This window comes from Maniola jurtina, chromosome 12 (genome assembly GCF_905333055.1).
Source record: "Maniola jurtina chromosome 12, ilManJurt1.1, whole genome shotgun sequence".
In the NCBI taxonomy this organism is placed as follows: domain Eukaryota; kingdom Metazoa; phylum Arthropoda; class Insecta; order Lepidoptera; family Nymphalidae; genus Maniola; species Maniola jurtina.
The window spans coordinates 11,056,706-11,081,844 of NC_060040.1; the positions used below are offsets into that span (position 1 = coordinate 11,056,706).

General features: G+C 37.1%; 3 protein-coding genes across 3 annotated transcripts; 1 reads left to right on the forward strand and 2 right to left on the reverse strand.

Moving 5' to 3' along the window:
* Nucleotides 1-833: 833 nt before the first annotated feature.
* LOC123869993 (gustatory and odorant receptor 22) lies at nt 834-8,134 on the reverse strand. Its single transcript, XM_045913138.1, has 8 exons — nt 8,016-8,134; nt 7,105-7,203; nt 5,871-6,043; nt 5,194-5,393; nt 4,632-4,777; nt 2,514-2,710; nt 1,787-1,948; nt 834-986 (listed from the first exon to the last, which is right to left on the reverse strand). The coding sequence occupies exons 1-8, from the start codon at nt 8,047-8,049 to the stop codon at nt 834-836; spliced, it is 1,164 nt and encodes a 387-aa protein (XP_045769094.1). The 5' UTR covers nt 8,050-8,134.
* Nucleotides 8,135-10,350: 2,216 nt separating this feature from the next.
* Nucleotides 10,351-14,421, reverse strand: LOC123870497. Its single transcript, XM_045913824.1, has 2 exons — nt 11,424-14,421; nt 10,351-11,015 (listed from the first exon to the last, which is right to left on the reverse strand). The coding sequence occupies exons 1-2, from the start codon at nt 14,419-14,421 to the stop codon at nt 10,351-10,353; spliced, it is 3,663 nt and encodes a 1,220-aa protein (XP_045769780.1).
* A 2,308-nt stretch (nt 14,422-16,729) lies between these two features.
* On the forward strand, nt 16,730-17,734 carry LOC123870498 (transposable element Tc3 transposase). Its single transcript, XM_045913825.1, has one exon. It carries the CDS (start codon nt 16,730-16,732, stop codon nt 17,732-17,734), a length of 1,005 nt encoding a protein of 334 aa, XP_045769781.1.
* The last annotated feature ends 7,405 nt before the right edge of the window (nt 17,735-25,139 follow it).

The following is a 25,139-nucleotide window of genomic DNA, read 5'->3' on the forward strand; positions in this document are numbered from 1 at the left end:
TAAATACCTAAATTAAAAATAGAAGCGTTTTTAACGAAAAGTGAGAAGGATTAAATGCATACATACGTACATAGGTTCCTACTTACTAGGAAGAAGTGAAAACAAGTTGAGCCCTCCAAATAATTAAATATTTTATACGACTAATAAAAAGGTTAAATCTAGGTTAAGCAGGAATTTCTCCGGAGAAAATCAATACAAGAATCTCTTACGCCAAGTTCAGTTTACGATCCGTTTATTGCTCCGATACAAATAAAGGGAAATAAACCTTGGAATGGGAATAGTAGAATAATAAGGATCTGCGAGTACAATGTGCCTATAGTAATCAGAATTAATTAAAACAACCGTTACCGACAGGTTACCGTTAAATAGAACTGTAAATTTATTGTTCAAAAATTTGTGTATATAAAAAGTGACAATATGATATATCATTATCGTGCTTAAATTATTAAGATATACTTTTTCATGTAGGTATACAAAGTTCTATACTGTTATTAGAAATTCATAAAGTTTGGTCTACACACACATTCATCTGTGTATCCGTGTATCTGTCTGTGGCGTCGTAGCTCCTAAACGAATGAACCGATTTTAATTTAGTTTTTTTTGTTTGAAAGGTGGCTTGATCGAGAGTGTTCTTAGCTAAGTATAATCCAAGAAAACTCGGTTAAGCCGTTTGAAAGTTATCAGGTCTTTTCTAGTTACTGTAACCTTCACTTGTCGCGGGTGTTATAAATTTTTAATTTACACCTGTCATTTACTTTAGTGTGTTCATAGATTTTATGCTTTCATTTTTTAATGCAAACATATTATATATTATATTATATATGTATTTATTTTTAGTCTTCTTCTTCAACCATATCAGCTAGCGTAGTCGTAGTATTGAATATTGCTCCTACTATTTTGTTGATTACTTTATTTGCGCCTCGTCGTAGAAGCGTCAACTTGAACTGCATTAGTACTATAAGGTATGTAGACATGTAGGATATGTTCTGAAAGGAAAAAAAAATCACGAATGTACGAGACCTACAAAAATTCAATAATCACAAGGTTAAGGTTTGTCTAGCGGTATTATTATTTTGCTGCGATATTTTTTTCCATAGAATAAATTTTCATATTGATTCCATTTTAAGTAGGTATCTCAAATTATTAGGTTGATCAATGTATTATCTATTAATCATTCGATAAAGTATGCCATATTTGCAGTGAAATAAGAAATTAGAATTATTGGCTATAACTTATGAATTTTTTTTTTGGGAATAAAGTGTTTGTATGATGATAATAAATTGTGAATTAAGTTGGAAAAATCTGAGAATTTCCATGGCGTGCGCTGGTTATACGCCGACAATGAAGAGTAAACTTAGTGGGTAGAGTTCCTCGTGAAGGACTAAAGCCGCGTTTCTATCGCCCACTAAATTGGTAAAACTTATATAAATTTTTAAAGAAATACGATTACAGGCGTTGTTTTCGCGATCAAAGTGGTGGTTAATTTGAATAAGTCATTATATTTTCAAGACTATCTCGTTTTCGTTTACTTGCACTGCATTTGAAATGTTTAACTAAGAGCTCGTTCACACAGGCTGCGTAAGCGTAGACGTAGCGCGTACCATTGCGTTGTAATGTATGGAACTGCATGAAACATGGCATACCGCCTGAGTGGCGTGAACGTTCACGTGGACGTAATGCGTACAGTTACATCTGTGGGTTCACGCGCGTCTCTACGCTCGTGACACGTGTACGTGCTGCATACGCAATTGGTGTGAATCGGCCATAAACACAGATTTTTACTTACTGCTGTAAACAGTTCCCTGTTGATATTTGTGAAGCCATCAAGATTCATGATGGGCGGGTTCTTGGCGATGGCAACCAGGAACATCTCCACTTCACGCTGTGTGTGACGATCGATAGCGCCTAGGTTTACGTTGAGCAGGCGCATTTGGAATTCTAAGCCGACCTGAAAAGTAGTTTATTGTTTTAAATATAATACCTACTTAAGGTACCTATATACAGCGACAAAACTAGGTTGCACCCGCCAGTGTAAGCGACTATGGACGGAAAACCTAGTTTCATCGTTAAACCTACATACTATTTTAAAAAAAAATGAATATTAGCAATGTTAATCATGACTCATATGCCCTTTTCCCCTCCAACTAAGCGTAAAGCTTGTGCTAGGAGACCTTTCTCGATTCAGTCCAAGGGGTATGTAAGTCTAACATTTTTTTCTTCTCTCACTTTTCACGTACCTGTTCTGATTAATATTTATTTTCAAATGTTGATATTTACTTCTATGCATCAATTACCAGGTTCTTCATATTTTTTAGTTAGGTACCTATAGGTATACTTTATACTTTTATAATGTCTGTGTGCTGCCTGTGACACACATACAGACGGATAAATGGACTGGACGAATATTTATGTGGGTAGGTATAATTTATAAGTTACAGTTAAGACTAAGAATATAAAAAGTATACAAGGGTTCCTTATTTTGATACGGAACCCTAAAATGATAATATCTTCACCTTTCTAGTGGCGTGGTACGCTTCATTACAGATGATGAAAAGCAGGGTCATACAATATCCCACTATAACGAATAGACCCATTTCCTTGTAGCTCAAGCCATGCTCCAGTATCTCGGACAGGGAACCGTACAGAGAAATTGTTGTCGTGAAAAAGATGACCATGCAATAAATACCATACATATTTGAATACGCTCGACCTGGAAGTGTAAAAAGAAATATTACGATACCAGCTCATGCCCACGACTTCGTTCGCGTGGATGTAGGTTTTTTAAAAATCCCGTGGGAATTCTTAGGTTTTCCGGGATAAAAAGTAGCCTATGTGCTAACCCAGGGTATAATCTATCGCCATTCTAAATTTCAGCCCAATTCGTCCAGTTGTTTTTGCGTGAAGGAGTAACAAACATACACACATACACACGTCACATATACACAAACTTTCGCCTTTATAATATTAGTGTGATAGTGTGATGATATTCGATATATATACGAAGAAAGATTATGATGCCCACGACTTCGTCCACCGATTTAGGTTTTTAAAAATCCCGGTGACGAATACAGGCTACTTTTTATCCCAAGGAATCAAAAAGTACCCCTTTTAGATCCCTTGGGATAAAAAGTAGTCGTTTAAGACAAAAAGGTATTCGTCTCCTGGATACAAGCTATCTTTGCATCGTCAAAATCGGATAAACGGATGTGCTTTGAAACACTATTATAGGTAAAGCTGAGTAGGCGGTAATGGACCGGTATACGTACGTCTATGATATACAACTTAAATCTCTGACTTTACAAGTATAGTTAGCATAATAATGAAAAAAAGAAAACCAGGCTGAGTTTGCTGTGGGCTCTTCTCAGACCTAGGCGCGTTTGGAACCCTCATAGCTTTAGTTTAAAGTTTACGTAATTAATTATCACCACATCATCTTACGAATCGAATAATTCAATTCATCTAAAGATGTACAAATAGGTAGCAATAGTACCTACTTTAAATAAATTATTTGAGTTGAGCTGAATGTATTTCTTGAATTACTCTAAATAACAAGTGTAAATTAAAAATGTATAACACCCCCGACAAGTGAAGGTTACAGTAACTAGAAAAGAGCTGATAACTTTCAAACGGCTGAACCGATTTTCTTGCTATATTCTTGATTATAGGTAGCTACGAACACTCTCGATCAAGCCACCTTTCAAACAAAAAAATCCAAATTAAAATCGGTTCATTAGTTTAGGAGATACGATGCCACAGACAGATACACAGATACGCACATCAAACTTATAACACCCCCTCTTTTGGGCCGGGGGTTAAAAAGCTCCCGGCCTAGTTCTGTCACTGAACGAGGAGCATCTCAAAAATAATAATAAATATGATTAAAAAAACACTTTTATCAAGGAAATTCTATTACAACGTACCTCCTCAAATTTTAATATTCGTCAAGAAGAACAGGACAACAATGTTTATTCATTTCTTTCAAAGGCCATTTCCGTGGGTCTCGTTAATTTGCATAATATTTTCAAAGAGATTACAACCGCAACGTATCCGAGATGGAAACACGTACTTGCGAGTACGGCATAAACATAAAAGATTTTATAGCTTATTTCGCTGTTGAACGCACTGGGGTCTGGATTTCATCAGATTTTCACGTTATTTTTTTAACATCCTTGAAAATGGCGTTTTAAATTGATGCTTGTTAGACAATAAATAGTCAGAGTAACTAGTGTTTTAAGATAGGTACCTATTATTTACGAATGCCAGTATAGTAGGTATTTATTTTACTAAAGGGGTGCTAATTCTATTTAAAAAAAACTTTAAACTAGACTAAAATTTCACAATGATATATGTGGGAAAAATAATGCATTTAATTCAGTTTACAGATTTGTGTGTTTACAAACACATTATCTCAGGAGAGGGGAAACTTAATCCAAAGGAAATACAGAATTTTGTACTAAGTACGTTGCTATATCGATCCGATAAAAGAGTTTTTGCTCTAAGTTAAGCGAAAATTTTCATTTTATTTGGTTTTATCACGAGGTTTGAATGTATACAGGAGAATTTCAGAAGAACCTTGATGAAGTGTTGAGCATTAGTCTGTATGATAATAATACAATATCTTGGTTCCTTACCTAGTTGCTGCATCATATGGGAAAGGTCGACCCACAAATGACGGTACTGCGCCAACTTTAGAGCCGGATGTTCGGCTTCCAATGCTTTGTGAAGATTTTGCGCCAAACCTTTAGAAGCAGTTCCGAAAGCGTTGCAGTTGATATACCTGATGGATGTGCAAAACCATAATTGATGTCATATCACACTAATATTATAAAGGGGAAAGTTTGTATGTGTGTGTGTGTGTGTGTGTGTGTATGTTTGTTACTCCTTCACGCAAAAACTACTGGACGGATTGGGCTGAAATTTAGAATGGAGATAGATTATACCCTGGATTAGCACATAGGCTACTTTTTATCCCGGAAAATCAAAGAGTTCCCGAGGGAATTCCAAAAAACCTACATCCACGCGAACGAAGTCGCGGGTATCAGCTAGTCTTAAATATCTGCTAAAATGTAGAGCAAAATTATATATTCTCTGAGCGTCAAACAAGCCGAAATTATTATGACTTAATCAAGACGTATTGACCCAGCTAGAACATAATAGGTATGCATTTTATCCCCAAAATCTAGGAATACGTACCATAAAGAACAGAAGCCATCTAACATAGCAATGATGTGGTAGTACGCAAAAGAATGCCACATTTCAAAGTCATCTTGGAGATAATTTTGTGAGAGGATAACAGCAAAACTTAGACCCCAAGAAAAAATGCAGAGGCCCCATGTCAGTGAATACAAGTTTGGGAAAATAATTGGTGTTCCAGTTATCTTGAGGTACTTTAGCTGAAACAGCAGATTAAGTTTATATCATATCATATAAGTATAAAATATAACCTAGTGGTTAACACGTTGATCTCATATTCGGAAGGTCTGAGGTTCGGTTCCTCTAACTTTTCGGAATTACAAGGTATCTAAGCATTTATATTGTAAAATGTTCTCAAAGCTGTGTAGAATTTTCCAATTCACGCTTGGCTAGCGTGGTTGACTATGGCCAAATCATTTTTAAATCTCATGACAATCATAATCTTAATTTAAACTTTAGTAGAGACGTTTCCTAACTTTATCTAATCCAACTTTCAAAGTCATAGTAAAACTAATCTTCAAGTGAATTATACTTAGGATAGTATGTTCAACAGATTTCCATCAGTTGAAATTTTGAAGTTGTGTGAAGAATCCATCTCAATAATTGTTAATCTGGTTCCAAGTAAAAGGGTACCGTTGCCACCTCTCGGGTACAGATCTTTAAAACGTAGCCAGTACCTGGTAATGTGTCCACATATTTTTGAATATCGCCACTTCAGACCCGTGACGCCAGGAGGCGATTGGCAGCAGAAAATGCGGGATGAGGATGCTCAGAAATATAATGTTGTAGATAACTTCGTCGAAGCGTTTATTTGAGCTCTGCTGGAAATTTGCAAGTCGCTCCCTGCCCACTAAATATAAGTAAGCGAATAAGTTAATTACACTGATATTCTTTTTTTTTTCAGATATAAATTTACCCTTAACTGCAATCTCACCTGGTGGTAAGTGATGATGCAGTCTAAGATATGACAATTATTATTAACCCTTTGTTTTCTACACGGCATCCTGCCGGAACGCTAAATCTCTTGGCGGTGCGGCTTTGCCGGTAGGGTGGTAACTAGCCACGGCCGAAATCTCCCACCAGAACAGATCAGAGTTTTTAGAAATAACAAATCCCTTCCAGGAATCAAACCCGGGACTTCCCACTAATAAGACCACAGCGCTTACACTGAGCCAGGGACAGGAAGGTCATCAGAAAATAAAAATATTCGGAGAACTAGAATTTTCCGGGACCTAAAGTACTTAATAAAAGCCGAGGAATTATTTGCTTGTAAGGAAGTGCCAAGTACCCGTGACTTAGTGTGGGTGAAATGGCTTCGTTGAGGATGCTAATTAAGGTCACTAAGCTAAGAACCTTATAACTTTTATAATAATCTTACTAAGAAATTAAATTAGCATGGTCTTTTTTATAAAATAACTAGATGATGCCTGCGACTTTTTCGCGTAGATTTTTTTTTATCCGTGGGAACTCTTTGATGTTCAGATAGCTTATACCCATCTCCAGAATAAAAGATAATATTATCTCTGTACTAATAAGAGATACACGCAACTTCATCCCTATGGATTAAATTTTTTTTTAAATCCAGTTGGAACTCTTTGATTTTCCGGGACCAAAAATAGCCTATACCCTTCTTCGGTATGCCAGCTATCACTATACTAAACATCAATATCGCTTAAGTAGATAGGCAGGGAAAAGCTAATAGACATACGGATATATACATACTTTCTCCTTTATAATAGTGTAGAAGATAAAGATGTAGAGAAGTCATACAAAACAATAAGCTATAAAAGTATGTAGATTGTAGGCCCCCTAAATTAAATATACCTATAGATCTTGGGCCTTTAGATTAGTATAGGAATCAGTGTGACCCTTAGCCTAAAAAGTTTGGAAATTCTTGTACTAGTATTATACCTTTTATGACAATAATGCTTTCTAAACCCCACACCAGATACGCCCAAATGGTTGCCTTCGATATCCAGTTAAAAGTTGTTCGCTTAGTTGTTTGAGCGTCTGAAACATAATATAACAAGTTTTTCAAATTATACCAACTTTCTTGCATTTTCTAGAGCTAAAATAGGTTTTCATGTTAGTTTGCTAATACGTTTTCTGAAATTAATAGAGATTTGCCACTACGCTAAAGTAAATAAAAGTTCAGTTTGACTTGTTATTAAAAATGTCGCAGTGCCTCGGCTCCACTCCACTCTACAGGTGTGCATTGGGCCTTATTCGTTCTTTCTGCTGAGCTCAGTTTTTGTAGAGTCGATCTGTGAACGGTTTACAGCATCGATTTTCGGATACATTCATGCGGGAAACGGTAATTGCTCAAAAAACGTAGTTGTACTCGAGGGAATGCTATCGATGTTGCCGTGAAAATTGAGTGCTTTTATTCCCACCGAAATACTCGTACATTGTTGAAGGTAGCTTACTACCTATTGCTATTGCTCTCAAGTAATAAATTATAGGTTTATAACGTATGGAAATCTTGTATTATAAAAGAATTATGGTCCGTTTTTTCTTAGTTGGCTTTAAAAAAAACCTTTGCGAAGAAAAGCGCATTTATGTGCTTCCTAGTCGCGGACACATTCTTCCATTAGACCAGTCTGTTGTTTATATCCAGTCTATATTGAACTGAGTCAATTTTGAGATAATAATTTTCCAAATTCTGAAATTACATGGAGTCGTCAGCCTCACGCAAGACAGCAGTTCTTTGACAAAACTTTGGAAAAGTGTTATGCATAGGTGGTAGGTAAGGTTTCCAAATTTCCGCGTTTTCAGCATAGACTGATGGAAAAGACTAAAAAGAATCTTAAATTCGACCTCACGTTTTGGTACCCTCATGATGGGCATCACACCCATGATCTGGAACAGCACCAGCAGGCTCTTCGTTGTGATGTAGAAACTGTCGTGCTTGTCCAGAAGCGCGCCATCTTTGACTGTTATCTGTGGTCCGTAAATATCCTTTTCTTGATATGCTAAAATGTAGATGGACAAGTTTTTATGTAGCTCATATATAATTTGGAAATTGTCTAATTTTTTGCTTGATAGAGTTTTGTGGCTTGAGCCAAAAATCATCCTTCGGTAGATGTGATACCAGCTAGTTTCTATTAAATCAAGACCTTGAAATAACTGAAAGCCTACCGCTGTTGTTAGAATAGAATACAAAAGATTTTTATTCAAGTAGACTTTTACAAGAATCGTCAAAATAATTTACCACTTTTTTACCACATTTTAGCAATTGTTGCTACATATAGCAAGAATATGCTCAGTCATTCAGAAATCTGTGATTGTAGTGATGTCACATAACTCCTCACAACTTTCGCGCTAAGCGAGCAGTTTTCTATTTTGAAAATTTATCTCTTTTTATTTTTCACCGTCTAGAGCATTGAATGGTTTTGTCGCTTTAACACAATACAAAGTGATATCAGGTAGATATTTTGTGGTAATAGTTTATTTATTTACCGCTTCAATGGCGTTTAATATTAAAATGCTAATGTAATTTTGGGTGGCAGATAAGCAAAATTTATGTAAGTCGTAAGGGAAAAAATTTGATCACATTTAATTTTTAATTTTAAAAATTTGATTTTAATTTTGAAAAAAAAAATGAAAATAAACAAAAAAATGAGTTTCATTGCACAATACCTAATAGGTTTAAGATAATAAATCCATACTTATATTAAAAATGCGAAAGTTTGGATGTCTGTCTATCTGCTACCTTTTCACGGCCCAACAGTTTAACCGATTATGACGAAATTTGGTACGGAGTTAGCTTATATCCCGGGGACGGAGATAGGCTTTTATCCCGGAAAGTCAAAGAGTTCCCGCGGGATTCCTTAAAACCCATCCGCTCAACCGATTTGTATGAAATTTGGTACCGAGGTAGCTTGCGTCCATGTTATTGATACGAGTAATCCCGGAAAACCAAGCAGTTCCCACGGGATTTTCAAAAACCTAAATCCACGCGGATGAAGTCGCGGGCATCCTCTAGTTAAAAATATTTTGTGCCTCTCTTGTTTCATATTCTTTATCGCTCAGGGTCATAACCCCTTTCCATCATTCATGGTTGAGGTGTTATTGGCGAAATCATTATCATCATAAGCAACCCATCACCGGCTCACTACTAAGTACGGGTCTCCTCTCAGAATTAGAAGGGTTTAGGCTATAGTCCACCACGCTGGCCAAGTGACAGACTTGGAACAATGATCCAAGTATCCAAGATCCTACTGCATTTTATCTAATAGTGTAAATTGACTAAATAAATAGGTATACCTACCTTTTTCCCCGTCAATCTTTTCAAACATATTCTGCTTTCTCATTTTATCCGCTTGTTGAGATGTATAATTTTTTTTAATAATCGTGGTCATTTTCCAAGGCTTTAGTACTTATAGCAAATATTTGATAGCGTGGAGCTCCCAAGTGGTGTTTCCCCTACGAGATCAAATGGCGCTATGAAAGCTCCCGTAATAAGTACCATATAATCAATCATACCGTACCCTGCTCAGCTTACTCGGTTATGCGCGTTTGTTTATCAAAGTCTGTAGAGTTGCATTATACTTTAAATATTGTACTGTATTTCATTTCCACGTTATTGAAAAATAAAATTGTTTTTCTTAGTGCATCATAAATGGAATTCCACAAAGTAACTGTGAGGAGTGTCAATCAAACACGAGCGTTAGGCATGCACTGATTTATTATATTCACATGACCGATATCCTTTACATATATTTCATACTACCCTCACATCTTCCCCCTTTAAAAACAAAATTATTGAATTTATATTATCATCCCTCTTTTTATAATAAACACACACTCGCTATTCATTTTGACAATAATAATTCATGAGATAAAAAAAAATAATTTTACAATAATCATAATTAGTTTTATGTCATAATATCTGTTAAATGATAAATTCTTATATTAAAAAACAATTCCAAGTAAAGATTTAAAGTAAACACACTATTCAATTATTATAAAAATTTTAGCTCATTTGTAATAATTTATATATCTATGAGTATAACAATTTTCTATTATTTTCTACTACCTCATTTAATCTTACTATTTTAGATGTAATTTCAAACAATTAATTCACAAACCAAAAATATCACTATAGGGTACCTACATACATGAGTTCACTTCTAATCTGCTTAGCCACGCCTAACGCTACGTGAACCCCCATCTATCCGGAGGCCTCACTGTCCTGCCAGAACGAGTTACATAGTTGTTACAATTAACTGTACTATTACTTTGACTTTGACTAGGTTCTCTTTCTATCTCTGTATTACAATCTATATCGTCATAGTCAAATCCATAGCAAGGCGTGTCTTGTCTTTGCGATGAGTCTATCATAATGTGTCGTCTATTGCGAACTAATTTTTTCCCATTTAAAGTCGTCACTTCATAAGATCTGTTAGCTAGAATGCGGCTTATCGTCCCTGGTACCCACCTTTTGATCCGCAAGTCATAGATCCGTACTTTTTCTCCCTTCCCTAATTTTATTAAATCTTTAGCATTACGATCATAATAAAATTTTTGTTCTTTTTGCCTATTTAATAACTTCTGTCTTATATTTTCATGAACTTTTGGTTTCAACAATTTTTTTGATGTCGGCAGAATGCTTTTAAATTTCCTACTCTGTAACAATTCTGCCGGAGAAGGTAATTCCGTTGACAAGGGAGTATTTAAATATTCTAATAAAGCCAAGCGATAATCCGAGCCATTTTCTTTAGTCTTAATCATGATATGTTTTACCGTCTGAATCATACGCTCAACTTGTCCGTTCGACTGCGGGTAATGAGGTGAAGAAGTAATATGCTTAAATTCCCACTCTAAAGCAAATTTTCTAAAGCAATTTGAGCTAAATTGGGGGCCCGAATCCGAAATTACAATCGAAGGAATTCCTTGGTGACAAAAAATATTCTTTAAACAATTAATTATAAACACAGAGTCGGTACACTGTAATTCTACAATTTCAAAAAACTTACTGTAATAATCAACTATCATTAGGTAATTTAAGCCCTTCAAATGAAATAAGTCAACGCCAACTTTCACCCACGGACTATCAGGAATTTCATGAGACTGTAATGTCTCCTTTTGATTGAATTTTTTATGCGCAAGACAAACATCACAACTATTTATTAAATTTATTAAATCATTATTTAACCCTGGCCAAAATATTGTCTCTCTAGCCCTCAACTTAGTTTTTTCTAATCCCATGTGACCTATGTGTAGTCTACCTAACATTTCTTTTCGTAAAGCCTTCGGTACCACTACCCTTTCACTTTTCCATATCAATCCATAAGCAACTGATAAACTCTCTTTATAATTCCAATACGGCCTAACTAACTCCACTACATCACTCTTTTCCCCCGGCCAACCTCTATTTATGTACTTCTTCACCTGTTGCAACTCACTATCATTCTCAGTACCTTTCTGCAAAGCTATAAACTGCGCATTGTGAAAATATTGCGTGAGCGCCGATGCCGCATCGCGAGTGACGGCACACACCTCGTCATGCAGACAGTCTTGTGTCGAATGAAGCGCCTCGGCTGCGGCCGCCGGTTCATATGCACGCGATAGTGCATCGGCGATATATAGGTGCTTACCTGGCTTGTACACGAGTTTAAATGTATAACGCTGCAATCTTAATAACATCCTTTGCAAACGCGCAGGAGCGTCTGTTATCGGTTTTTTAATAATGCTTATCAGCGGCTTATGGTCGGTTTCAATGGTCACATCTGTCTTTCCATAAATATATGCATAAAACTTTTCACACGCAAACACACATGCGTACAGTTCCTTCTCGATCTGTGCATATCTCTGTTCAGCCTTAGTCAACGCCTTGGATGCATAACAGACCGGCAAATTGTTTTGCATTAAACATGCACCTAACCCACTCTTACTCGCGTCCACTGATATTATAATCGGTTTATTCCCATCGTAATATTGCAAAACTGGGCGACTCGACAGACATAGCTTAATATCTTGAAAACATTTATCATGACTTTCATTCCAGTGCCACTCAATTTCCTTTCTTAATAATTCTCGCAATGGCTGAACCCTATCCGATAGATTAGGAATAAAACTACCTATATAATTAACTAAACCCAAAAATCTTTCTACATCTTTTTTATCCTTAGGGATTGGCATTTTTGTAATAGCCGTGATGTGACTGTCATCCGGACACAGCCCATTTTTCGTAATCCTATGTCCTAAGTACTTTATTTCTTCCAACCCAAACCTACACTTATTTTTATTTAATTTTAAATTAATTTTTCTACATCTTTCCAACACTTTCCTCAATCTTTCATCATGCTCCTCTTTATTACACCCATATATTAGTAAGTCATCGATATACATGCACACTCCTTCAAGGTCATCAAAGTTTTCTATCATTTTTTTATGAAATACTTCCGATGCTGAACAAATTCCAAAAGGCATCCTCAAGAACTTGTACCTCCCAAATGGAGTATTAAACGTACAATACGAACTGCTTGTGTCATCTAAAGCAATATTCCAAAAGCCCGAGGAAGCGTCTAAGGTACTAAAATATCTAGCTCCCGATAACCTTGATAGAATTTCATCCAAGGTTGGTAACCTAAAATGTTCCCGCTTAATTGCTTGATTTAACTCCTTGGGATCTAAGCATATACGCAAGTCACCATTAGGTTTTTTAACTACCGTAATACTGCTAACCCAATCAGATGGACCCTCAACTTTAGTAATTATCTTCTGCGATTCCATTTCATTTAATTTTTTCTTTACATCCTCCTTAATAGCAAACGGTAACTTCCTCGGCGCATGTACGACAGGAACAGCATCGTCCTTTAAATGTATTTTATATTGACCCGGTAAGCATCCAAGACCTTGAAATACGTCCTCAAACTTCGTTATAAAACCTGGACTGTTATCATTACTCTGTACCGACATGACACGCCTAACTACGTCTAATTCCGTACAAGCATGACGTCCCAGTATGGGTACAGACTGAACTCTGGCTACTTTGAATTCGAGCAAATAAGTTTTGTCCTTGTAACTCACATATAGAAATATTTTTCCCAGGACGTCTATGCTTGCCCCGGAATAACCACTTAACTTTGTTTTTGTCTGCAATAAACACTCCTGGCCTATATTTAACTTTTCAAAATAATGTAACGGCAAAACATTTACATCAGCTCCTGTATCTAATTTAAATCTAATCCAAGTTCCACATATTTTTAAGCTAAGATTCCAATCACTACTATTACTTAGGGAATAGATTACCTGTTCGTCAGATTCCTCGACATAATGTACGCCACAAACGCGGGCAAAATGATTCATCCCTGAACACCGCACACACCTTTGACCATATGCCGGGCACTCAAACTTTTTATGCACAATTCCACAATAATTACACATTTTACTAGAACCCGGAACCGCACGCCACTGGTTCACGTTGAACTCGCTCGGCGCTAGGAGGCGCCCGCGTGGCCGCGGCGCAAGCGCACGCGGAGAGCGCGCCTCCGTCGGCGCCCGTCCGCCTCGCCAGCGCGCGGCGCGCCGCACGTTCTCCGGCTCCGCCGCCACATCGCGTCCCGCGCTCCGAGCTCGCCCTCTTGATGACGTCATCTTCGACTTCACAAATGAAACATCTTTCTGCGATCGATTCACTTGATGAACGTTATACAATTGCGTCTCTTCCCTTTCAGGTTTGATTTTTTCCGAGTACGTCCGTGATGCGATAGCTGCACGACAAATATCCATAGCCTTTTTTAACGACAAATCATCTTCTCTTAGCAAGCGTTCACGAATTGCCGTACTCGAAATGCCACATACCAATCGATCCTTGATAAGTTCATCATGTAAATCACGAAATTCACACGTTTGAGCTAACTTTCCTAGCTCAAAAACGTACTGTTCAATGGATTCATTGTCTTGTTGATGACGCATAAAAAACTTGTGACGCTCGACCGTAACATTCCGTTTTGTTTGAAATTGCTCATCTAACGTTTTCCAAACTTGTTCAATAGTCGTACATTTGTCCGGCAAACGATCCAAAATATCTCGACACTGTTCACCCACCACATGCAACAGAATATTCACTTGAATTTCTATTGGCTTCTTGGTTATCTCGCACGCTTTACTGTAAATTTCATAACTTCGCTTCCATTTTGTCCATCTCTCATTGAGGCTCCCGGCATCCGATGCATTCTTATCGAAGCAAAACGAAGACGGCGGTGATAATACACTTTCCATGTCTAAACTTTAACCACTTTTCCACGTTTTATTTTTATTTAACGACTGCGCCATGTGAGGAGTGTCAATCAAACACGAGCGTTAGGCATGCACTGATTTATTATATTCACATGACCGATATCCTTTACATATATTTCATACTACCCTCACAGTAACACCTATTTTTATTCACTGAAAAATGGTATAAAAGTTAAAACCATAAATGTGTAAATTTTTACGAAGTGCTTCCTTGAATTAATTGACTAGGATCTAACTATATTCATACTCAGTCAAAAAATTATTTGCATACTTTAGATGTCACATTTATCTATTTTCAATCATTTATTTAAATTCAGACTAGGTGCTACCTACTACGTCGTACTGCGATGATCTGTAATATGCCGATTGGTTGAGGCCGCTTGTGAGGTACAGCTAAAGGCCGTAATTCGTTTAGCACCTTAATGATCATATTCGCGTGACATGGTTTTGCACATTCGTTAGGTGTGTGTGGAGTGTTTATAGTTCATTCTAACATTCTAAGTGCGACAGGTTTTTGATGCAATAGTTCGCGGAATTGCTACTCGAATTCTGAGGCCGACCGTACGTAGAGTCGCGGAAGGTTGACAATGACCTTGACAGCCTTGATTTGTACGGCAAGTGTACCCGCAACCTGCAGGTTGATTCCGGAAAACCTGCATCAAAAATTGTTGTAATTTGCTAAATACATGGTATTCTTGTTGCAACAATGCATTGTAGCCAATAGTGAGTGAGTTTCAACCAATCAGAGGTGATTGCGATTACTACAAGTAGCGGTCTTTTTACCGTAACCGAGCCTCTGCGACCTTTCTCACAAGCCGCCTCAGCTAAACGGTATAACATTACAGTTAAACATAAGCAGCTGTCAAGTGTCGGTGATTTTGATCAAACTCAGATATAAAATTTTCAGTATTTTGCTATAATTTAGCTTTTTAAAAATTTTGACAACAAAGGCGTCTCTATTCATTTTAGTCTACTTTCACGAATGACGCCTCAGCGTCGCCTCACAGCCGTTAATTCATATTTCATACTAATAGCAACTTTCAAAACCCTAATAGCCTACTAAGTGAGACATTTGTTGACCCAACACGCCTAAAGGGTAAGGGTTTAAGGTTTCCTAGGAGAGCGGTTCTGCTACATAGCGGTCGTAATGTAGCGACAGTCTGTATATAAAAAAGACGGCATGGAAAAAGCGATGCTTCTCCTCGTAATGTCAACCAAGAATTATTGAAAATCTAGCAGTATTTTAGCAATAAGGCCGCCTTTGCACGATTTGTATAGTTTCTTAGGTTTCGGTTTACAGAGTTTATTTCTCAGAAATTATAAATTACAACCAGTTCGGCCGTGAAAAGCTATCAAACAGACAGACAGAGTTAAGTTATAATATTGATATGAAAATAGTGTTGTTCTATATTCTTTTATTTAAGCCAGCAAGATGCCTTTCATTTTGGTTCCCTGATTCATGAATAAATCAGAAACGCGTCCTGAAAATATTATGAAATATTTTCGCAAGAGCTGTTTGCCGTATGTTGTGAAAACATTCTTGATCCGCTTACGTTACGACCGTGTCGCAGGATGCCTACTCTTTGAGCGTGAACCGGATAAAACTTGTATTTGTACAAAAGGAAAAACTGACTGACTGATATATTAAATTGCAGACCTAAAGCTGAAACAGATAGGTCCGAAAATCTTGAAATTTTGTATTTTGGTATATCATTTTAATTTTATTGTAGCTGTAGGTGATACCCGCAAAGTTGTCCGCATGGGTTGAGTTTCAAAAATTCCCGTAGAAACTATTGTCCGCGACAGGTTGAGATGGCAATCGGGGTATGAGACGGGAGGACGCCTCGCACATCCGCACGTCACCCGTGCTAGCCCGCACCGGGAAAGCGCTGGGGCTGTGCGGGTGTGCGGGGTGTTCCCTACCCGATAGCCATTTCTACCTGTCGTGTACTATAGTAGGTATATACGAGCTGTGAAAAAATATAGACTCAAATCATTTTTTCAATGTTTTAAAGATTAAACTCAACAAACTTAAGCTCTAACAAAGTCATCTAATACTAAATATGCCCACATGCATGGTACGTATAATACGGTTTGTCTGTGCGTGACCTTGACGTCGAGCGCAACGCTTGTTGTCACACGTATCGACTTGCACTGTGAATAATTATAAACTCAGTCGCAATTAGAACGTGATAAGGGAAAGTGCTTGCATCTTTTATTTGTTATTTAAGAAGTTTAAATTGACGAGTTTATATTTTTTGTGGTGATTATATTTTAATTACCTTGGATAATGCCTCGTGGTAAACAATTAAGTGATATAGAAAAACAAAGAATTATCTATTTGAGAAGCTGTGGTAAAACTCAAAGACAAATAGCCCACATTATTGGTAGATCACAGAGTGTGGTAAAGAATTTTTTGAAGCTAGGAATTGAAAATTATGGCAAAAGTAAACGATCTGGCCGACCTCCTAAGTTTTCTTCTACCGTGAAACGCGCCATTTTAAGGGAATTGTCGAACACTGGAGCATCGTCATCGGCGCTGGTGCACAGATATAACTTAGATTGTGATCCGAGTCTTATTAGGAAGTGGGCAAAAGCATCCGGATATTTGAAATATCGGAAATATCTTAGTAAACCTGCCTTGAAAGAGCATCACATTGCAGACCGACTTAAATTCGCAGATAAATATTTAAAAAAAGGGCAAGATTTTTGGCAACACGTTATTTTTTGTGATGAAAAGAAGTTTAATTTTGATGGTCCTGACGGTTTCAAATATTACTGGCATGATTTAAGACACGACACAAAAATAATGTCACGTCGAACACGCGGAGGTGGATCAGTCATGGTATGGGGCGGCATCACTGGCCATCTAAAGACAGAATTGGCGTTTTGTAACAGTCGAATGAACGCTGCTAAATATCAAGATCTTCTACATGATTACCTTTTACCTTTCATAACCCTGACTGAAGACGAAAATATTATTTTTCAACAAGATAACGCTCCAATACATGTTGCTAAGAGTACAAAAAAGTGGTTGTATGACTTTGGTATATCGACATTACAGTGGCCAGCGTGTAGTCCGGACTTAAATCCGATGGAGAATGTGTGGGGGATTCTAGCAAGGAAAGTTTACGATAGAGAAAAGCCTCCTATAAATGATATTCAACAACTCAAACAGAGACTGCAGTCTTCTTGGTCTGAAGTTTCACACACTGTAATTAAGAAGTTAATTGATAGCGTACCTAACAGATTAATAGACGTTATTAAAAATAAGGGTAAATGGACAAAATATTAGCTAAATATAACATGCATTATGTACGTTGAGTTTATAATTTTTCACTACGAACATCCATTGAATTTTTTATTATTTGGTTTTTTCTTCATCAATCAAAAATATAAAAGTGATCTATTTATATGAAGAGAGTAATGACTTTGTAACATTTACTAAATGAAACGATATTTAATAATCTGTACTTATTTTATAATAAAAATTGAAAATATTGTTGAGTCTATATTTTTTCACAGCTCTGTACATCGATGTGCAAAATCATGCTCCGTTGTAGCGTGGTTAAAGGATTTACTTGTACCAACAAACACACATTTGCGCATAATTATAATATTATAAGTAGGATAGGATAAGTAATTTATAAAAACGGATATGTGGAAAGATTTTTAGAAATTCTATGCAATCAGAGTTGAAGAAGATCAGCTCTTCTAAAAATACTAGTTCACTCAACCCGCCTTTGAAAAATGTGAATGACGTATTTAAAATAAACCTTCCTCGGCAAGTGTTGGACCGCATTTAAATTCGCAAAGAAGATGATCCACGTATTAGCTTGAAAACTCAACTTAGTATTTAATCCGCCTACCTAGGTAATTTCACCATAAAGGATGATTTATGCTAGACCGTGCCGAGCCCGAGCCGTGCCACAATCTGCTGATTGTAAATTTATATGAAGAAATGTGGAAAACGCGGAAGGAGTTCAGAATACACGGTCACGACACGGTCTGATGTAACCTCATACTTTCCAATCTGTAAGCTTCGAAATGTCTTCTCATCCGAAATTGCTCAGTGCTTTCAGAGTGTCTTCGAACGGTGCATGGACAATGGACATATTATGGATCCAAGACATGGTCGCTACCTATCAGCCTCATGAGAAAGCTCAGAGTCACTCAGCGCTGGAGCGCTTGGAGTTATCCTACGTGATCGAGTCAGAAATGAGGAGATCCGTAGGAGAACCAGAGTAACTGAACTCAGCGGGTGGCGGGTATGAAGTTGCAATGGGTAAGGCACATAGTTCGAAAAACCGATAGACGTAGGGGTCCCAAGGTGCTGGAATGGTGACCTCGCCCTGGCAAGCGCAGCGTTAGAAGAGGTGGATGGAAGACATTAGGCGAGTCGCAAGGAGCCGCAGGATTCAGGCGGCGCAAGACCGTGGCGTGTGGAAGTCCCAACAAGAGACCTATGTCCAGCAGTGGACGTCTATCCGTTGATGATGATTATGATGATAAAGCCTGAGACGTGGCACGGCGCGGTCCCGGCACGGTCTAACGTGAATAATCCTCCATACTCTGGCTGTTAGTCATCACTTAGCCGGCCGACTTAGAGTTATAATATTATAATACCAGCACTTGAACTAAATTGTAGCACCCAATTCCTTTAATCCTGCTAGGAGCGGATAATCTAGATATCCCTACCTAAGCTTAATAATTTAACGGTGGAGTAACACCGCCCAAGTTTAGACGTAATTTATAATTACGAAACGTCAAGTTTAAAGCTTTGGATTAATGAGATCCTATAATTTGAGCTTTCAGTTATACCCACTCTTACAGTTTAATACCCTAAAGTTTTCTGAAATGTTAAACATGGGAAATGGAAAATGAGAATAATACCTACCTGCCTATAGATTAATATTTTGCTGTACAGCTTTGTAATTCACGTCGCGGTAATAGCCTAGTGGTTAAAACGTTGGAGTTCTACTAAGGAGGTCGGGAGTTCGATATGTGCATTTATTATATAACCTTTACATTCTAATAGGAGACAAAATCGATTCACTGAAACCTGAGATTGATCTTAAATACTAAGTTGGAGCCAAGAGCAAAAACTAGACTCTTTGATATATAATAATTAATGTATAATATTGTATACTTAACTTAAGTTCTGTAAGTAACTAAAGAGAAATCTATGTTCATCTAAGTTTCAGCAATTTTATTATTGGTCTTTAGAGCCTAAAAAAATTTAATTACGGGTTTCAGAAGAGAATTTTTTGAGAAAATTGCTGTACAAAATTCAAATTCAAAGAATAAGTAAATAATTTATAAATGTATTTTTACGTCTTCAGCCTCTAGAACCATATTGAATTATGTCAGCTTTATCTCGTTACCTTGGGACCTTTCATTATTAGGAAAAGTTATTTCCTATTATGTCATGAGCTTTTGTGAAGATAATATCTTCCGAGCAATAAAGCGATCGTAAACAAAACGTAGCTTAAGAGATTTGTATCGACCCTTAATATCACACTATAATATTATAAAGGAGAAAGTTTGTATGTGTGTGTGTGTGTGTGTGTGTGTGTGTGTGTGTGTGTGTGTGTGTGTGTGTGTGTGTGTGTGTGTGTATGTTTGTTACTCCTTCACGCAAAAAGTACTGGACGGATTGGGCTGTTTAAAATGGAGATAGATTATACCCTGGATTAGCACATAGGCTACTTTTTATCCCGGAAAATCAAAGAGTTTCCACGGGAATTTTAAAAAACTATATCCACGCGAACGAAGTCGCGGGTATCAGCTAGTGGAAGATAAATAGATGTCTTCGCATACAGCTGGGAATTATTTTTTTAAATAAAAAATAGCGAGCTAACGAGCAGGTGGGTCACCTGGTGTTAAGTGATTACCGCTACCCATGAACATTGCAACACCAGAGGAACCGCCGATGCGTTGCCGGCTTTTAGGAATTTGTTTGTCCGCACCTTGAATAACTCCATGGTTTAATCCAGTGGGAACACCGCCGATGGGAATTGATTCCACAGTTTGCATGTGCCTGGAAAAAAGGATTTGTAAATCAAAAATTTATATAAATTATCACGAAGTTCTTATCTAATATTATGTTCGATACATTTGTATGTTTACCTGAGACAACCAACCCAGCTAGTAGGTCTAATTTTAGAAACAGAAAATCTAAATCTAACTCAGCTGGGCAGCGTTCGGGAAGCTTCAAGATATCTTCTCGTTCAAAATTCCTCAGTATTTGAAGACCGAAATCTAAACTAAACAGTTCATGTTGCCAATGGAACCAAGTGATGACGGCGAGCTATCGGAATTTTAAAGCAACGCTAAATGGATTAGGTACCTAATAAAAAAACTTCAGATGAAACCCCTTAACCACTTCTAAAATTTAAGCCTTACCTACATACTATACATACTTATTACATACATATACATACTATGTAATACCATGTTAATTGAACTAAGTATTAAAGACTATGTATGAAGTCAGATAACTTAACTAATAAACTTTGAGAAACTGATACAGTTTACCTTTGTTTGACTTTGTAATGTACTCGTATCTAAGTCTAATACGGGGCTCAGACCTGGCGAGACAGCTTTAATGTACCTAAACTTGCTTTACGTTAACTAACGTAAAAGCAAAGTTTCTAACCAACAATTTTCAATGTAATTCTTATTTTTCTACTGCGAGATCGGTTTACGCTTGACGATAATCGTGTTGGAAAAAGCAATTATGAGGTCTAGCGCCTAGATTTGAGCGCGCTTGCCTAGAATATGTCTATTCACTCTTGCCTTGAAGGAAGGAAGGTTAGATTATTATACGTGGCAGGAAACACGGACGCCGAAAGGGCTTTCCATACCTTACTAGCAAACTTACCTTTACCTTACTTTATTCCACGTTTATAACAAAAATAAAACTGCAGTCTAAGCACAATCAGTGCGACAACTAAAGAATTAAGGATGTGTAAGAAAAGTTTAAAGAACGCGTATCGCTGTTGGGCAGGTAATCGTCTTAGTGCATTAATGTAGGCCTTAAAATAAACTTATTTTAATGCCTTACAGTTCATTTATTTAGTAACTTTGGACACAAGAGATAATATTTTGTTTTTGTGATTAATTTTGCATATCTTTGTACGGGCGACTAGCTCGAGCTCATATTTTAAACAATAATTATGTCGCTTCAAAATATAAAACAGTCCTGTAGTTAATATAAGACAATATATTCGTAGATGAAAGTCAAATTGGCGACTTTCATCTCGTTTAATAAAAAATATGAAACCAAAATATTATCCTGGTTCCTAGAAACCACCATTTTTATTAAAGAGAAGCAAAATATTATTCATATCACGAAAACTGTTCCACGAAACACCTATTTGTCGACTGCTAGGTACATGGAAATAGACGAAAATTCGGCGAAATACTGTTTAATATCGCTGAATACCAACTACGAACTAGAGCTTGTTTTAGGCTAGAGAAATAACCAACGCAAATTCAGCGCATGAAGTTTTGCGAGTCGAAATCAGTTCCAACCACTACGCAAAAAATCGTTCTATACATGGTTCTACAATGTTAGTAAAGAAATTACCGTTGTATTCAGTAAAAGTTTGAGCGTAAAAGCGTTAAAATCAGTTCCAATGACTTTCGGATTGGTTTTATGCAGGTTTAGTAAAAAAATGTTAATATAGTAAACGTTTCTACAGTAGTTGCATTAATTAAAAGTTTCCGCGTAAACCGGACAGTATCGTGGACGTGCGGAAAAATGCAAGGATGAGAGCGATTACGCACTCATCGGATCCGAATCCATGAAAATACGGATAACGGATGTAAAAAACTCGGACCGAACTCGGATATTGCTTATTCACTAATCCTATCTCTGATCCAAATCCAAGCTATTCAGTGGACATCTTTGGCATATTATAAAAGTCATACGTCCGATTTGAATCCGAGACACATCCGAGATATTGTCACGGATGACGAAGAGATATTATTTTCACGGACTAGGATCGGATGAGTGCGTAATCGCTCTGACGTTTCGTTCGATATATTATATTATATAGTGCTCTTCTAACATTTCCATACGCCACATTGTAGCGGAATTCCACGTGAATCCAAAATACTTGCCGTCTTTTGAATGTCCTGCAAATTGTATAGCAAACTTCTAATAAGGTCGAATATTATAAAGGCGGGCAATTTCTGGTATCAAATTGTTAAACCCTCTTTCAAAGTTTGGAAGATATCTATATTGATAAAATAAGGGCTTGGAAACACACCGCACGAAGGAAACTTGAGATTTTAGAAGTTGGAACTGTATGAAGTGGTTAACACTGCATGCCGTCTCGTACCCACTACCCACGTCGCACTATAAAGTGTGATGCGCTACATAGATTTTCTTGACACGCCTACGCGCGCGTTTAGTGTGACACCCTACCGTGCAGTTTCCGCCACGCTTTGTATCCTCGTATAATATTATGTTTGTATTATTAAACTACCATAGTTTTCTGACAGGTCCCCGAGTTCAATCTGAGAGTGAAAGGTTTCCCTTATCATCGGGCGAGATCGTAGTGACATGTTGTCACCGATAAAAAACCGATCAACAGATTTCCTCGATACAATCTATTTTAAATCTTATCACAGAGACCTACAGTTCGATATGCTTTGCCGTGTCGACGTCAAAGCTACGGGACAGATACATGGAATAATTGAATTTCTTGGCGACGTGATAAATCTGGCCAATGTGTGTTCACTTTAGCGTGCGAATGTTTGTCGTGGACCAAAATAATTAGATATAAACCAGTTGAACAGGGAAAAATTGGATTTCTAAGAAAACTATTGTATTTTTATTGTTTACGAAAGCTTGAAGGAGCTTAAAGACACATTACTAGTATATACACAATATTATGCCATGTGTAAGCAATGCGCATGTATAATGTATTAGTGAGACTGGTAGCATCTTTACATGGGATATTTCAGAAATTTTCTTGATAAAATTACTTATTCATGATATTTTTAAAGCTATAAACCTCATATTAAAATGTAGGTATGTATTGATGATGAAGTCTTGGCGGATTGTAAGCCACATCTAGCAAAAGTTTATTGTTCCTTGTTATTACTACTAATGACTACCACCTGTCTATGTATAAAAAATATTACCTAATCGAAGGTTCATCTTGTCCACTTGCAAATGTACTATGTGCAATATACTGGCAATACACGGCTTACTTAGCTTAATCGATATTGGCCTTACTTATAAATACAGCTTACTTACGAAGTGCAGAACGTTTCTCTTTACAACCTAAGGAAGGTACCGAATCGAATAGTTACTTTGTAAGTTGAAAGTTTTGGTGTAGCGCCAGTAAAGTTTTTACAGTTCACTAGTACAATAGTATACATTTATATTGTTAGCAAGTACTTACCTCAACTACTAAAACACTGCAATGAAATCTTCAGAAATGTGTTCTGTTTTATTTTTCTTTAGAATTAATTAGGCTTGTTGTCCTCCCCAAAACATAAAGCTTTGTAAAGTATACCTGATTTTAACATAATAATATGTAGATTCATAATCAATTAATCAATGAGCCTGTTTGCGCCCACGGCTGGACATAGGCCTTCCCAAGAGCGCGCCACCACACAGGGTCCTACGCCTTTCTCATCCACCCACTTCTCACTACCTTCTTAAGGTCGGCGGTCCAAGGGTTGGAGGTCGTCCCACACTGCGTTTGCTGAAAAGTTAGAAAGATTCATAAAGTTTAAGTTTATTTAACAGCGTAAATTGTACATTTTATAAGCTCGAAAACGATGCAAACGCAAATAGTGAATACATTTAACTCCAGTGCGAGAACCCTCTAGTAAATATTCTCAGACCCCCTACTATTTAAGTATGTTCTTTTAGTTAAAAGTTCTACTATTTCGAAAATCTATAATAAACCCGTATGTTTAACTCTTGGGAGCTATATCCTCTCTAAGCGATTAAAATCAATTTTTTTAAATGTATATATCACTAGCTTAGTGGTAAATAAAAACACCGTGAGAAAACCTGCATGCATGAGAATCACACTAATATTATAAAGGAGAAAGTTTGTGTGTGTGTGTGTGTGTGTGTGTGTGTGTGTGTGTGTGTATGTTTGTTACTCCTTCACGCAAAAACTATTGGACAGATTGGGCTGAAATTTAGAATGGAGATAGATTATACCCTGGATTAGCACATAGGCTACTTTTTATCCCGGAAAATCAAAGAGTTCCCACGGGAATTTTAAAAACCCACATCCACGCGAACGAAGTCGCGGGCATCAGCTAGTCCTCTATAATCAAAGATGTGTGAAATCAAAGGAGTTTTCAAATATGTGTGAAATCTACCAGTTCACACTTAATCAGCGTGGACTATGACTTCAATAAGACTCAGACCCGTGCTCAGTAGTGGCCGGCGAAACGTTAAAATGATGATGAACATGACTGGAATGAATGATTTAAAAGTGATATATTTTAATGCTAACCAGAGTTGCTCGATGACAATAAGCAAAAAGACTTTCGACTTACTTTCGACTCAGAAATAGGTAATAGTAAGGGGTCATCCTTTTCAACAAATGTCACTAACAGCCTGCATCAGCTGCCCAAGTGCTCCTCTCCGTAAGCTCTATCATATTTTCTCGACACGCAGCGGATTTATTTACGTCCTTTAGAAATGGAATCACGTAAGC

What these genes read in the sequence shown, in the direction of transcription:
- LOC123869993 (XM_045913138.1), bottom strand. Translation starts at nt 8,049, where the DNA reads ATGGGTGTGATGCCCATCATGAGGGTACCAAAAC. An exon ending in CATCATGAGGGTACCAAAAC is followed by an intron (nt 7,204 to 8,015) that starts GTGAGGTCGAAT and finishes ATTATGTTTCAG; the next exon opens with ACGCTCAAACAACTAAGCGA. An exon ending in GATGGCTTCTGTTCTTTATG is followed by an intron (nt 4,778 to 5,193) that starts GTACGTATTCCT and finishes CACATCCATCAG; the next exon opens with GTATATCAACTGCAACGCTT.
- LOC123870497 (XM_045913824.1), bottom strand. Translation starts at nt 14,421, where the DNA reads ATGGAAAGTGTATTATCACCGCCGTCTTCGTTTTGCTTCGATAAGAAT. An exon ending in TTTACGAAAAGAAATGTTAG is followed by an intron (nt 11,016 to 11,423) that starts GTAGACTACACA and finishes AATTTGCTTTAG; the next exon opens with AGTGGGAATTTAAGCATATT.
- LOC123870498 (XM_045913825.1), top strand. Translation starts at nt 16,730, where the DNA reads ATGCCTCGTGGTAAACAATTAAGTGATATAGAAAAACAAAGAATTATC.